The sequence below is a fragment of the Blastomyces dermatitidis genome (genome assembly GCF_000003525.1).
Source record: "Blastomyces dermatitidis ER-3 genomic scaffold supercont1.2, whole genome shotgun sequence".
Taxonomy (NCBI): Eukaryota; Fungi; Ascomycota; class Eurotiomycetes; order Onygenales; family Ajellomycetaceae; genus Blastomyces; species Blastomyces dermatitidis.
In genome coordinates, this window is record NW_025544775.1 from 4284747 (window position 1) to 4296426 (window position 11680).

General features: G+C 38.1%; 2 protein-coding genes across 2 annotated transcripts; both read right to left on the reverse strand.

Moving 5' to 3' along the window:
• Nucleotides 1–7631: 7631 nt before the first annotated feature.
• Nucleotides 7632–9494, reverse strand: BDCG_01866 (alcohol dehydrogenase; the record flags this gene model as incomplete). Its single annotated transcript, XM_045417411.1, has 3 exons — nucleotides 7632–8118; nucleotides 8174–8427; nucleotides 9207–9494. 3 exons carry the CDS (start codon nucleotides 9492–9494, stop codon nucleotides 7632–7634), a joined length of 1029 nt encoding a protein of 342 aa, XP_045274231.1.
• Nucleotides 9495–9627: 133 nt separating this feature from the next.
• BDCG_01867 (NIMA interactive protein) lies at nucleotides 9628–11662 on the reverse strand (the record flags this gene model as incomplete). The annotated part of the gene is made up of 3 exons (XM_045417412.1): nucleotides 9628–9834; nucleotides 9893–11071; nucleotides 11141–11662. The coding sequence occupies 3 exons, from the start codon at nucleotides 11660–11662 to the stop codon at nucleotides 9628–9630; spliced, it is 1908 nt and encodes a 635-aa protein (XP_045274232.1).
• Between the last annotated feature and the right edge of the window lie 18 nt (nucleotides 11663–11680).

The following is an 11680-nucleotide window of genomic DNA, read 5'->3' on the forward strand; positions in this document are numbered from 1 at the left end:
CATCATAAATATTTAAAATAAACATAATAATCAGCATCTGCAGCTGAGCTTCAGATAGTTGTGTTATACACAGTCTTCATACAATAAATTATTCTGAGAGTCAGTAAGAAGAGCAGAAGCATACACACTGAGAGATATGATTTATTAAGTCTATACAACATCTTCTTGAATTGAGAAGAGCTGATAACAAAAGCAGAGACAGTAAAACCAGAAGTGATAGAAGTGAAGATCACAGGAACAGAGATAGCAGAAGCAGGAGAATCAGACACAGAGACAGATGTAGAAGATTGAGAGAGAGTGACAGAGAAAGAAACAGAGAGAAAAGAGAGAGATATGAAAGACCTGATTATACATAGTACAGACAATTTCTTCATTATCACATTCTTCAAGTTCTCAATCAATGATTTAATATTGAGTTCACTATCATCAGCAGATATGAATCTGTCAACATGTGATGATTCTATATAAATAAAAACAAACATATCAGCATCTGCATTCATATAAAATCATGTCAGAAAACACAATCAGAAACCTGCTGAGAAGAGAAATGATTGAGAGTGTATAAGAAGATATATCATTATTCATGATAATACATTATTCTGATGATCATTAGAAGATAAACAAGTCCTGATCATGTTTCACAATACATTACACTTACTGCTAATGAACTGCCTGATATGAGTACTATAATGATGCTTGTTATGAGAACAGAGAATCATTGTCAGAAATGCATATGATGTGATAGATGAACAGATGAAAAGAGTTAGACAGAAGAAGAAATAGAAATCTTGAATGAAATAGTGACATTTAATAATGATGATGATGAAGAAGATGATTGAAGAATGAGAAAAGTTAGTGAATGAGTGATATAATATAGTGAAAGTTTCTTTATAAGAGTGTACACAGAACACTAGCTGAATCAGAGATAGATCACACAATTATGAAATGCTAGTGATGAGCTAATTCACATGAAGCTAGGATATATGACATGATTATATGAGCGTGACTGAATCTGGTGGGGGAGGATGTGATTCAGAAGAATGTATGACTGTCAGATAATACTGCAGTCACTTCCGAACTACTAGTGTATGTGTATGAGTGTAAAGAGGCCATAGTGTACGCTAATTAATTTAGCGTATGAGATTACAATATAAGAAGCCGGCGTACGCCTGTAATCGTATGCTGGCTTAAGCAACCTTTGAATCACAAAAGATATGAGTCAAATTCTTTGACTTCAAGTTCTTGTAAGTGGGTATAAAGTGTGTTATCTTGATAAAGTGATTCACTATCACCAGCACACTGTCAAAGCAGGCATCATATATGTCCTTGCTTTCAGAGAGGCTCACAAGAGCATTCATTTCTAGCTGTTCTCAAGGTTTCTGCAGGATGGGTAGAGGAGTAAGTTCTTCATATAATCTGAATCACACTACTCACAAACCCTGATAAACAGCACAAGAATTCACTATCTTCTTCACAAGTTCTCACATCTTTAATCAGAAGTATTTTCTTATAAGCAACTCATGAGTTCTAGTGTCTATAAAATGACCTACTAGAGAAGAGTCATGATGTCTTTTAATAAGTTCTATACATAGAAACTCATTTATAAGCACATAAATTCAATCCTCTCTTCACAAGAGATTATTTAAGTCTCTTCAATTCTTTATTTCTGCAGGATTGATTTCTGCTGTGAGCAGTTTTCAAATATACTGAGCATATTCATTCTTCAGTTGCAGTTCAGACAATCTGAATAGAAGATCTTATGAAGACTTATACTCTGTTTTCTCTTATATCAGGTCTTTCACAGTGCTTCTCAAAGCTCACAAACTCTTCAGATTATAGATACTCTCTTCAAGAATTCTCACAGAGATTCTCAGAGTATTGACTCTCAGTGTTGTAGAGAGTAATTGTACAGACTTCTTCTCTTTCTCTCTTCTCTTCTCTTATAAGGAATTAAGAGACTCTTCAGTCAATCTTTTTATAACACTCAGTCTGAGCATTCTGTAAAGCTTTTCTGTCTTCTCTAGTCTCTCTGTGTCTGTCACTCTGATCTTCTTAACATAGTCTGATCTGTAAGAGAGTCTGTTCACTGAGTTCTTAGTTCTCTTGATATATTCTATCTTGAACCAGAACTTACTCAGTCTCTGAGCTCAGTGAATCTATTACTGTAAGAGTTTCTTGATTAAAGTAAACTGTTGTAAGCTGTCATGATCAGTTTTAACAGTAATTACTATTACAAGATTCTCAAAGTAGTGATGTCAGTGATGAAAGAATTTCACTATTATGAGAAGCTTCTGATTATAAATGTCATAGTTGATCTCTGTGAGTTGCATCTTTCATGAGAAAAAGATCACTGAAACTCAGTTTTCATTTAACTGTAGTTATGAGACTATTTCTGAAATCACAAAGAAGGAGATATCTGTCTTCAATCTAATTAAGAGCAAGAGATCAAAGTGAAACAGCATTACTGCATCTGTAAATGTCTGTTTCAATCTTGTAAAGACTCTGCAAGCTTCTGAGATAAGAAAGTTCTCACAGTTCTTCCTTCTCAACAATCTTTTCATTCTCTATTTGCAGAATGACTTCTTCTTGTTTTCACTCTTCAGTAGACTGGCCGCTGAGATCATGAATTTCACGTTTGATCCCATTTGGTCTGGTCCCATACATTTCTTGGCGTGAATCCCGCTGGGACTGGCTATCAAAAAAACATGTAAAGTGACTATATATCAGATCTTAAAATGAAACCATGACTTGAAAAAAATGAGAAAGTGGTTCCATTTGATCCCATTTAGTCCCATTCTTGGCATAAAGTTACTATTTTTAGACATTTTAAGGTTTTTTTTAGACTATTTTTAATTTTTTAAAAAGTAACGCTTTTTGATAACACTCAAATGAGATTTAAAGTCATTTAAAGCAATAAAAATAATTTAAATTGAGAAGTGGAAATCATGGTCTCATTTGGAAAATGTGACAAGAGTAGACAGTAAGTCTCACTGAGACAGTATGAGACCACTATCTAATGTTAAAACCGTGTAATGAGATCAGTTGAATTGGTAATGAAACTATCAAAAAATCTGGTCCTGGTCTCAGACACGGTCACATGGTCAGTCTACTCTTCAGCATGTCTGTAAGAGCTAAGAAGATTCTCATGAATGCAAAGATAAATCATCTATAGAAATTCACAAAGCTCAGAAAGATCTGAATCTCATGAATACTAGTTGACTCTGATTATAATAGAATAGTCTCAATCTGTGAAGATTTCATCTGAATATTATTCACAGTGATTACATATTCTAGGAAATTAATTCAGTGAGTACTGAAGTTGCACTTTACAAGCTTAACATACAGTTCTGTCTCATCTAAGGCCTTCAACACACTTTACACATGCTCAGTGTGTTCTTTCTTCTTCATGAAGTATATTATCACATCATTCAGATATATTATTACAAAGACATTCAGATATGCATGAAGTGTTTTATTAATGAAAGACTGAAATGCTGCAGAGATATTAGTCAGATTAAAAGACATCACTAGATATTTAAACAATCTCAGTGCAGTTCTAAAGACAGTCTTTCATTCATTCTCAGACTGTATTTGCAGCTGTGTATATGCATTGATCACATTCAGTTGTGTGAATATAATAGCTCTTATAAGACAGTTAATCACATTCTCAATCAGAGACAGGAAATAGCAGCTCTTTATTATCTTAAAGTTCAGGTCACAGTAGTCTACACACAATCTGAGACCTTCATTCTTCTTCTTCATAAACATCACAGAGGCTTTCACAGAGATCTGTGAAGATCAGATGAAGTCATTCTTCAGATTCTTCTTTATATAGATTTACAAGACCTCTGTCTCATAATGAGAGAGCTTATAGATTGATTCTCAGAAGAGTTTCTGCTCTTCTATCAAATCTATTATCAGATTCTTCTTACAGTGAGAAGAAAGCTCAGCTGCCTTAGCTGAACTGAACATCTCTGTGAGATCTTGGTATTTCTCTGATATCTGAAGCTCAGTTTCCATGATCATAAGATTCTTAGACACTTATAAAGTCATTATATAGATGAGCTTGTCTTCTCTAATCAACTCTGCAGTATTAACTGCTTCTATCTTTATAAGTGAGTCTGTCAACACTGATCAGAAGTATAAACCTGACTCACAGACAGCTATGTATGAATTGTGTCTTTGAAGTCATGCAAGTTTCAAATACATGTTATCTATGATATTCATAATAATCACAGTTTCTGCAAATCTTCTTCAGATTTCAGAGAGATCTTGCAATTCAAAGATGACTCTTATGAGTTTCTCAGTTCTCAGATCTAAGTTCTCATACCCTGCTTGTTGTAAGAGCAGATTCTCAGTCTTCATCTTTCAGCTCATTCACTCTGCAAGCTTTAGAGACATCACAGTGATCTGGAATCCTGAGTTTATCAATACTTCTCATGCTTACAGAGCAGCAGCACTGCAGTGTAATCTCTTTCTACAAGCAAGCATTTTTATTGAGAAAGTAACAGATTCAGATGTCAGCTTCAAGATTCTTAAGAAGACTGTTACTAACTCTGTCTATAACTTCTCAAATTTCTATTTTAATTTATTTAAACAGTTTGTGCAAAGATATTCTGATTTAGAATAGATGAAGTAGAGTCTCTTTTTCTTAATCTCTCTATTATACACTCTGTTTATAAAAGCTTATGAAGCTCTCTCTCTCTACTCAGTAATCAGATATGAATCTCTCTATATCTTATTATCTTTTTCTGACAAATCTGTTCTCTGTTATTCTGACTCTCACAGAGCTGATTGATAATTTACTCTTTACAGATCTGTGACTCTTACAGTGATCTGTAAGTGATGAATAAGAGTTATCAGTTTCTTCAGAGTCAAGAACTTAGAGTCTTGCTCAATGAACTTGTTCTGTATATTTTTATTCAGTCTCTTTATAAATATCATTATTCAGGTCTTGTTTCAGAGCTCTGTTTTCACAGATCTTAATTCATATCATAATTTCATGAAGCACTGTAAGTAGTCTTTATCAGATTTCTTATCTCTTTTTCTAATATTAATGATTACAGCTCAGGTGTTCTCTATTCAGCTTGTAGAGTTTCTCAACTTATTCTCTAAATAGATCTTAAGAACAGATTATCAGAATCTCTTATAATTATTCTCTAAATAATTCAGTCAGTTCTTAACTTCAGTGTAATAGAGATCTGTTATTGTATAGATGACAGCTTCTTCATCTTTTATATCACACAGCTGAGCTTGTGAGTTAATTTCAAATACAAACTTATAAAAGCTTTTATAGATTGTGATTTGATAGATAATCTTAAGTGATTATAGCTTGAGAAAGTTTCTTTTCAGTTTATAAGTATCTCTGAAGATCATGTCTAGAGACTCAGTTCAAGAGTGTTTATAGACAGTAAGTATTTCTTATAGAAAAATAGCTTGATTCTGTGAGAGATGCTCAAGAATATTCTTCACTAAGATTAATTTATTCATGAGTTTGAAGAGTTTCTCTGTCACAGATGTAGAGAATAATGTTCTATAAGTAATTGATAAGTTCTCTGAGACTTCTTTTATAGAAGTTATTCATAATTCAGATGACTGCTTCTAAGTATCTGTAGTAGAGTTTGCAGAGATTGAAGTACATAAGTTTCTAGTTCTTTCAGTCATAATAAGTGATTGCTGACTGACTGAGCTTGAAATGTAAGAATAAGTACTCACAGACAATTATTCAGGTGTTTACAGCTTGATGTGATAGATACTGTTAACTACTAGAAGTGTTTATAATAGGAAGATAAATGTAGAGATCAAATGTATAATAGTATTCAAGCTGAGTTGTGAATAGTATTCACAAACTCCAGTCTATATAGTTGTGTGTAGCCAAGAGCCGCTAGCTCTATTGATTACATGAGAGATAGAAATAGAAGTAAAGAATCCGCGAGGAGCGGGATTTCTTACAAGAATCTACATCAGTCAATCAAGTATTTAAGTATGAAGATCAATTATTCAGACAAGAGAATTGATTTAATATATTATCAATATATCAAATATCTTGTTAAAGATTTCTATCTTGATAATACAGCTGTTATCAGAATATTAATGAAGAATGAATTTCACATTGATGATTTCTCTATATCTGAGAAAGAGACTGGTTTCACAATTCAGTAATATTAATATGATGTAAGTTACTTGCAATATCTTGCAGTTAAAACACATTCTGATATCACTTGTACTGCCTTGCTACTCACTCAACAGAACATTGATTTAACATCTTAATATTGAAAGACTCTATTACATATTATACATTATTTGAAAGAAATCACAGATCTGAGTATTTTCTACAGACACAGTCTGTATAAGGAATTTATTCCTTTCATTTCTTCTATTTCTATCATTTCTACTGTTTCTATTAATTCCTCTGTTATTCCTGATTTCCCTGATGATTTCTATCTACTCTTCAGCTACTCAGATTCTGATTGAGTCAGTCTCTTAAATAGTGATAGAAAATCAACATTCAGCTACATTTTTAAGCTTACAGATGACCTGATTTCATGACATTTAATGAAGTAATCTTGTATATCTCTAAGTTTCAATAAGACTGAATATATGACTCTTAGTAAGACAGTTTACAAGATAACATGAATCTGAAATCTTATAATTGAGCTTGACTTCATCACTACATCTCTGATACAGATTCTCACTGATAATAAGAGTGTTATAGATCTCATAAAGATGACAGTCATTACAGTCTGAAGTAAGTATATTAATATATGTTTTCATTTTTCACATTGACAGTTGAATCAGAGAGTTATTGATTTAGAATACATTCTCACTGCTCAGATGATAATAAATGAACTTACTAAATCTCTAAACAATGTGATATTTGCATGATTCATGGTTTTGCTAGATCTTACAGGTGTAAAAGTTGGGAATGTTTAATTTTACATTTGTATTTGGTTTTGACAGACTATCTTGGTGGTTTGGGTGTTTTTGTATGTGATTCTTGTTATCTCGAGGGGGGGTGTTGGCCCTTACAGCTGTTGCGGTTAGCGATCCCACTAGATCACGTGACCCACCACTATATTATGTTCCTGTAGATAGATCTATCAATACAACCTTCAACTATCCTACATTAGCGAGGTCAAGTTTTCTGTATACACGTCGAAGAAGCCGTAACAATCACTACGCAATAATATATCTGCATATTGCTGGTTAAATATTCATTCACATGTAATGAATACTCGGTATACTTAAACTATCATGTTTTTCCTTTCCATTTTGGTAATTCCTCAATGGATAGGTTGTTAATTGTAACCAGTTGTGAACATAAAGTTGTGTACGGAGGACATATTTACTACAGTTGTCTACCCCAGGGCTGCTTGATGAAATATTTAGCAAAACGAGGGGCTGCACCGGTCATCAATTTTCATATATGTCAATGTGTACTTCGTACTATACAACGGAACTGAGTTCTCACAATTCCTCTACGCAAATCATAGCATCGTGGCACTCTCAGGCTTATTCACCAGGACATACCTGTATCTTGCTTTCCCGGTGTGCATGTTAGCGACTGCATTGTTAACATCCTCCATCTGACGTTCTTTAATCCATGGGATATCATTTTTGTCGGCTGCTAACTAGAGCATCTGGCGGATCTCTTCTGGAGAGCCTATTGTCGAGCCTCCAATTTTGACTCCCTTGCTTATAAGCGGAAATACCCTGAAGGCTGGGAATGGCTCTTCTGGAGCACCGACTTGAATGAACTGCCCATTTACCTTCATGAGCCGCAGATAGTTTCCAATAGGCATATCCGAGGATGAAACAGTGCTGATAATTAGGTCCAATGATCGAGCATGTGTCTTCGCCCAACCTTTATCCTCATCCGTCGCGATAAACTTGGTCGCTCCTAGACCACCTAACGTTTCAGCTTTTTTCGCGCTCGTCCGCGAAATAGCAGTAATATGATCGCAACCTAGCGCTTTCGCGAACAAAAGGCCCAAGTGTCCCAGCCCTCTAATCCCAATAATGCCAATGGATTTACCCGGCCCAGCGCCATTTTTCACCAAGGGCGAAAACACCGTTATTCCGGCGCATAAGAGGGGTGCAGCAGCGGCACTGGGCAAGCTATCGGGTAATTTAAATGTAAACCATGCCGGTCCTCGCCAACGGCTTCGCATACCCACCATATGACTTACTCCCATCACGAAATCGACCTCCATATGTTCCCGTTTGGTATTGACAGTGGTTCTCTAATCCGGAAGAGCACTCTGGGCACTCTGGTCGGTGGCACGAGTCCGATTGTGCCCCGATGCCCACTCGATCTCCAACTTTCAAATGCCGAGATGGAGAGGAGAGGGTAGCTACTCCAGATCCTACGCGAGTAACATGTCCGACGATTTCGTGCCCGACGACATAGGGGTAATCTGTAGGTCCCTAGCTAGAGCGGAGAGTGTGGATGTCTGAGCCACTGATGCCACAGTGGGTGATCTTTATTTCAATGTCTGTCGGGTCGAAGGGTTTTGGTCGGTAGGTCGTGTGGATTAACGGCGAGGTTGCCGAATGGCCGACCCATCCATAGAATGTTGAGTCTGTCATCGTTATCCACCAACAGTGCTGGATGTTAGAATGGGCTGCGGAACCTTTTTTTAGGCTTTTCTTCTCAAGTTCGTTAACACACTTGTTCGCTCAGGAGCGAGGAAAGTGAGTTTGAACAGTGGGAATTGAAGCCAAAGGCTGCTGAAATAATTGAGCATTACTGTCACTTGTAAAAACACAAGAGACGGCCTCAGCATTTATATCTGTTAAGATCCAAGGATGTAGCCCCATTTGAGCCGAGGGTCTAGTTAGATGCAACCGAGGCAGAGAATCTATGTGGAGAAACTCATGGGTTGAGGATGCTATGGACAGAACAGCAAGTGGGATAGAACATCTGCGTTGCGTTTGATATTAGCAGAGAGGTAAACTGAAAAACAAAAAAGCGAAACCTAGCTTGTTCTACATTGATCTGACGATGAGCAACACTGCTCGCCTTCGGTTCTGGAGGGAAGCACCCAGTGATGTTGATAACCGGGGCGCTCATGCTATAGTAACATGTTTTAAACCGCGTTTCCTCAAGCGAGGGTCAGCCCAGCATTATTTGTGAGCCCCATGCTTAATTCAACAGCACAACCTTGATAGGGCTTCATGTAGAACAGAATGGTTGAGATTCACACCAACTCGCGCGCGAAAATCGCATACGGATCTCGGATAGTAATGAAGTTGAAAATCTTCAATATATTATTCAATATTTGTGATTGCCAATAGATAGAGTACAAAACCAAACTCCGACTTTCCTGATGTGTTGGATAGAAATATCGTAGACGTGCGACTTCTCCCTGATTCATCTCAGAGGACTGAAAATAAGTAGAAATTACTGAATCCGCCACATATGTTTTCCATCTGTCCTTCACAAGCATGGAAACATTGTAAATATTATTGACCCAGGGCTCGATGATGTCCATCACGATGATGTGGAATATGTAAACTCCAAAACCTTCCCTTTATGCACAAAACAAGAAAATGATTGCTTTGAAACTGAAAGAAGATAATTCGGGGTCTCAATAGAGTCGTCGACTGAAATGTTTGGCTGCCAATTTAGGTGCCAGCATGGAGTAAATCTTGCAACTCCTGCGGCGTCAATGTACTTTTTCGTCGCCTTGGCTTCGTATTGGAGCGTGTCGACGAATTACTTCTCTTTCTTCTTTCATTCTTCTTGCGTTCTCCTTCTGCTTCCTTTGCTTCTGACTCAACATTGGCAAGTTTTTCAGTGGTCGACAGCTTTGATCTTGTCGGTATTTTGTGCTGGCTTCAAGTCAGCTTCTTCAATCTCCAGCTTCAATCTTATCTGATCTCTACTAACCTTCGGAATTTTTGATTCAGCAACCCTCGGGGTTTTCTTCTGTGGTTGTTGCGCCGTTTTCGGTTTAGCCGACAAAGCAAGCTCATCATCGCTATATTCGGAGTCCTCCTTCCAACTTCGCCTAGAACGCCGGGAGGGTACATCTCGGAATGCATTTCCCGTTCCTTCGCCAAGAACACGTTGTTTCACAGCCTTAGCTGGACTCGTTATGCGAATTTCGGGCGGGTTTGTATTTTCTTTGGCATCATAGTAGTCTCTCTCCCCTTCCCCAGTATCGTTTTCATCATATATTGACGGGCCGAAGTTTCCTGCTTTGGGCACGGATCTAGCACGTTCGGGTTTCTCAAGTCCTAGCCCAAGTCCCATTCCTTGCGTAAGTTCATCAATATTAACCGACAGTCCTCCCTGAGCCATTCGTTTGTGCCATGAATCCATCATTGAAACAGCCTCCTTCCATCGTTCTTCCATCTTTTCCCAGCCATCTCTCAACCTATATATTTCATTGTCTCGTACTTCAACCTCCTCTAAAGGCACAAACGAGGGATTGGTGAGCAACGACCTAAGTTGCTCAAGTACCGAATCCATTTCAGCGGAGAGTTTTTCGTATTGTGGAGTCAGCTCTGAAGCTGATGTCTCCAAGCGGCTACTTTCATAGGCATTGGAGCCAAGAATATCTTGTTCCTGGGTGTCCTTTTCAGGTAAATCTGACAGACCTTGCAAGTTCCGCAATGTCTCAAGGGTGCTCTTCACGATGCCAATCATCGCGTCATTCTCGTCGCTGAGCTCCTGGCAGAGATTAGTCAGGAATTCAGTCGTCTCCTGCTTGAGACTGTATCCAACACTTTCCAGGCCTTCTCCGCCTTCCAACGCCTTCCGAACCATGCTAACTTTCGGGGTAGGGGTTATTGTTATTGTTGTTACGCCAAGTCCCTCTCGCTTTCCCCTCTGTCTTTCTGCAAGATGAGATTTAAGTCTTTGGAGCTCAACGTCACGTTTTCGAACATCTGTAGCGCACTGGCTTCTAATCTGTTGAATTGAGGTCTTCATGCGTTGTATCTGCTCCTTTAGCCCTCTATTTGTGACCTCTGCGCTGTGGATAGTAGCCTTAAAGGCGCGTTCCTGGCCTTCAGCAAGTGCCAACAATCGAGACAAATCCGTGGTCTTGGCTTGAAGTCGCTCCTAAAGCAAAAACGAAAATGACTTTGTTAGATTTAAATGTTCGAATTGCAGAGGGCAGCTACAACATACAATTTCGAGTGTTTGTTTCGCTTCTGTGCTCCGAAGTGCTCTGATGTTTGTCGCCAGGTTCTCCCTTTGCTCTGCCTCGCGCTGGAAACTATCAGCTTCTATAATTGTAGCACATTGTCCAAATAAATTGTTAATACAAACATCTCTTCTCAAAACTAGGTCATGAACCAGGTTTATAACCCTTGACATAGTGTCATCCACGCCCCCAGGTGCATTCTCTGGCCGTGCAAAATCGATCGGTTTCCCATTGCGCAGCAACCCTCGCGCAAGTAACAGATTATTAATGTAATCAGAAGCGGTAGATAGGTTTTGAGTCTCCATTTTCCTGCTTCTTTTGGGCGCTTGGAACCACAGCACTGGCCCCAGGACGTTGAAGTCAAGCCGACACCATTGAGTCGTTTGCTCACACATTTCCCAATCAGGAAGAGCATAAACATTACTCCGGTTGTCCGTTAGACCTAGCAGTGCAAAACTAGCCCAAATGCGTCTTGGCGCTAACCACAAGCGCGTAATTCGGGTCATCCTCGTCAAGCGCGCAGA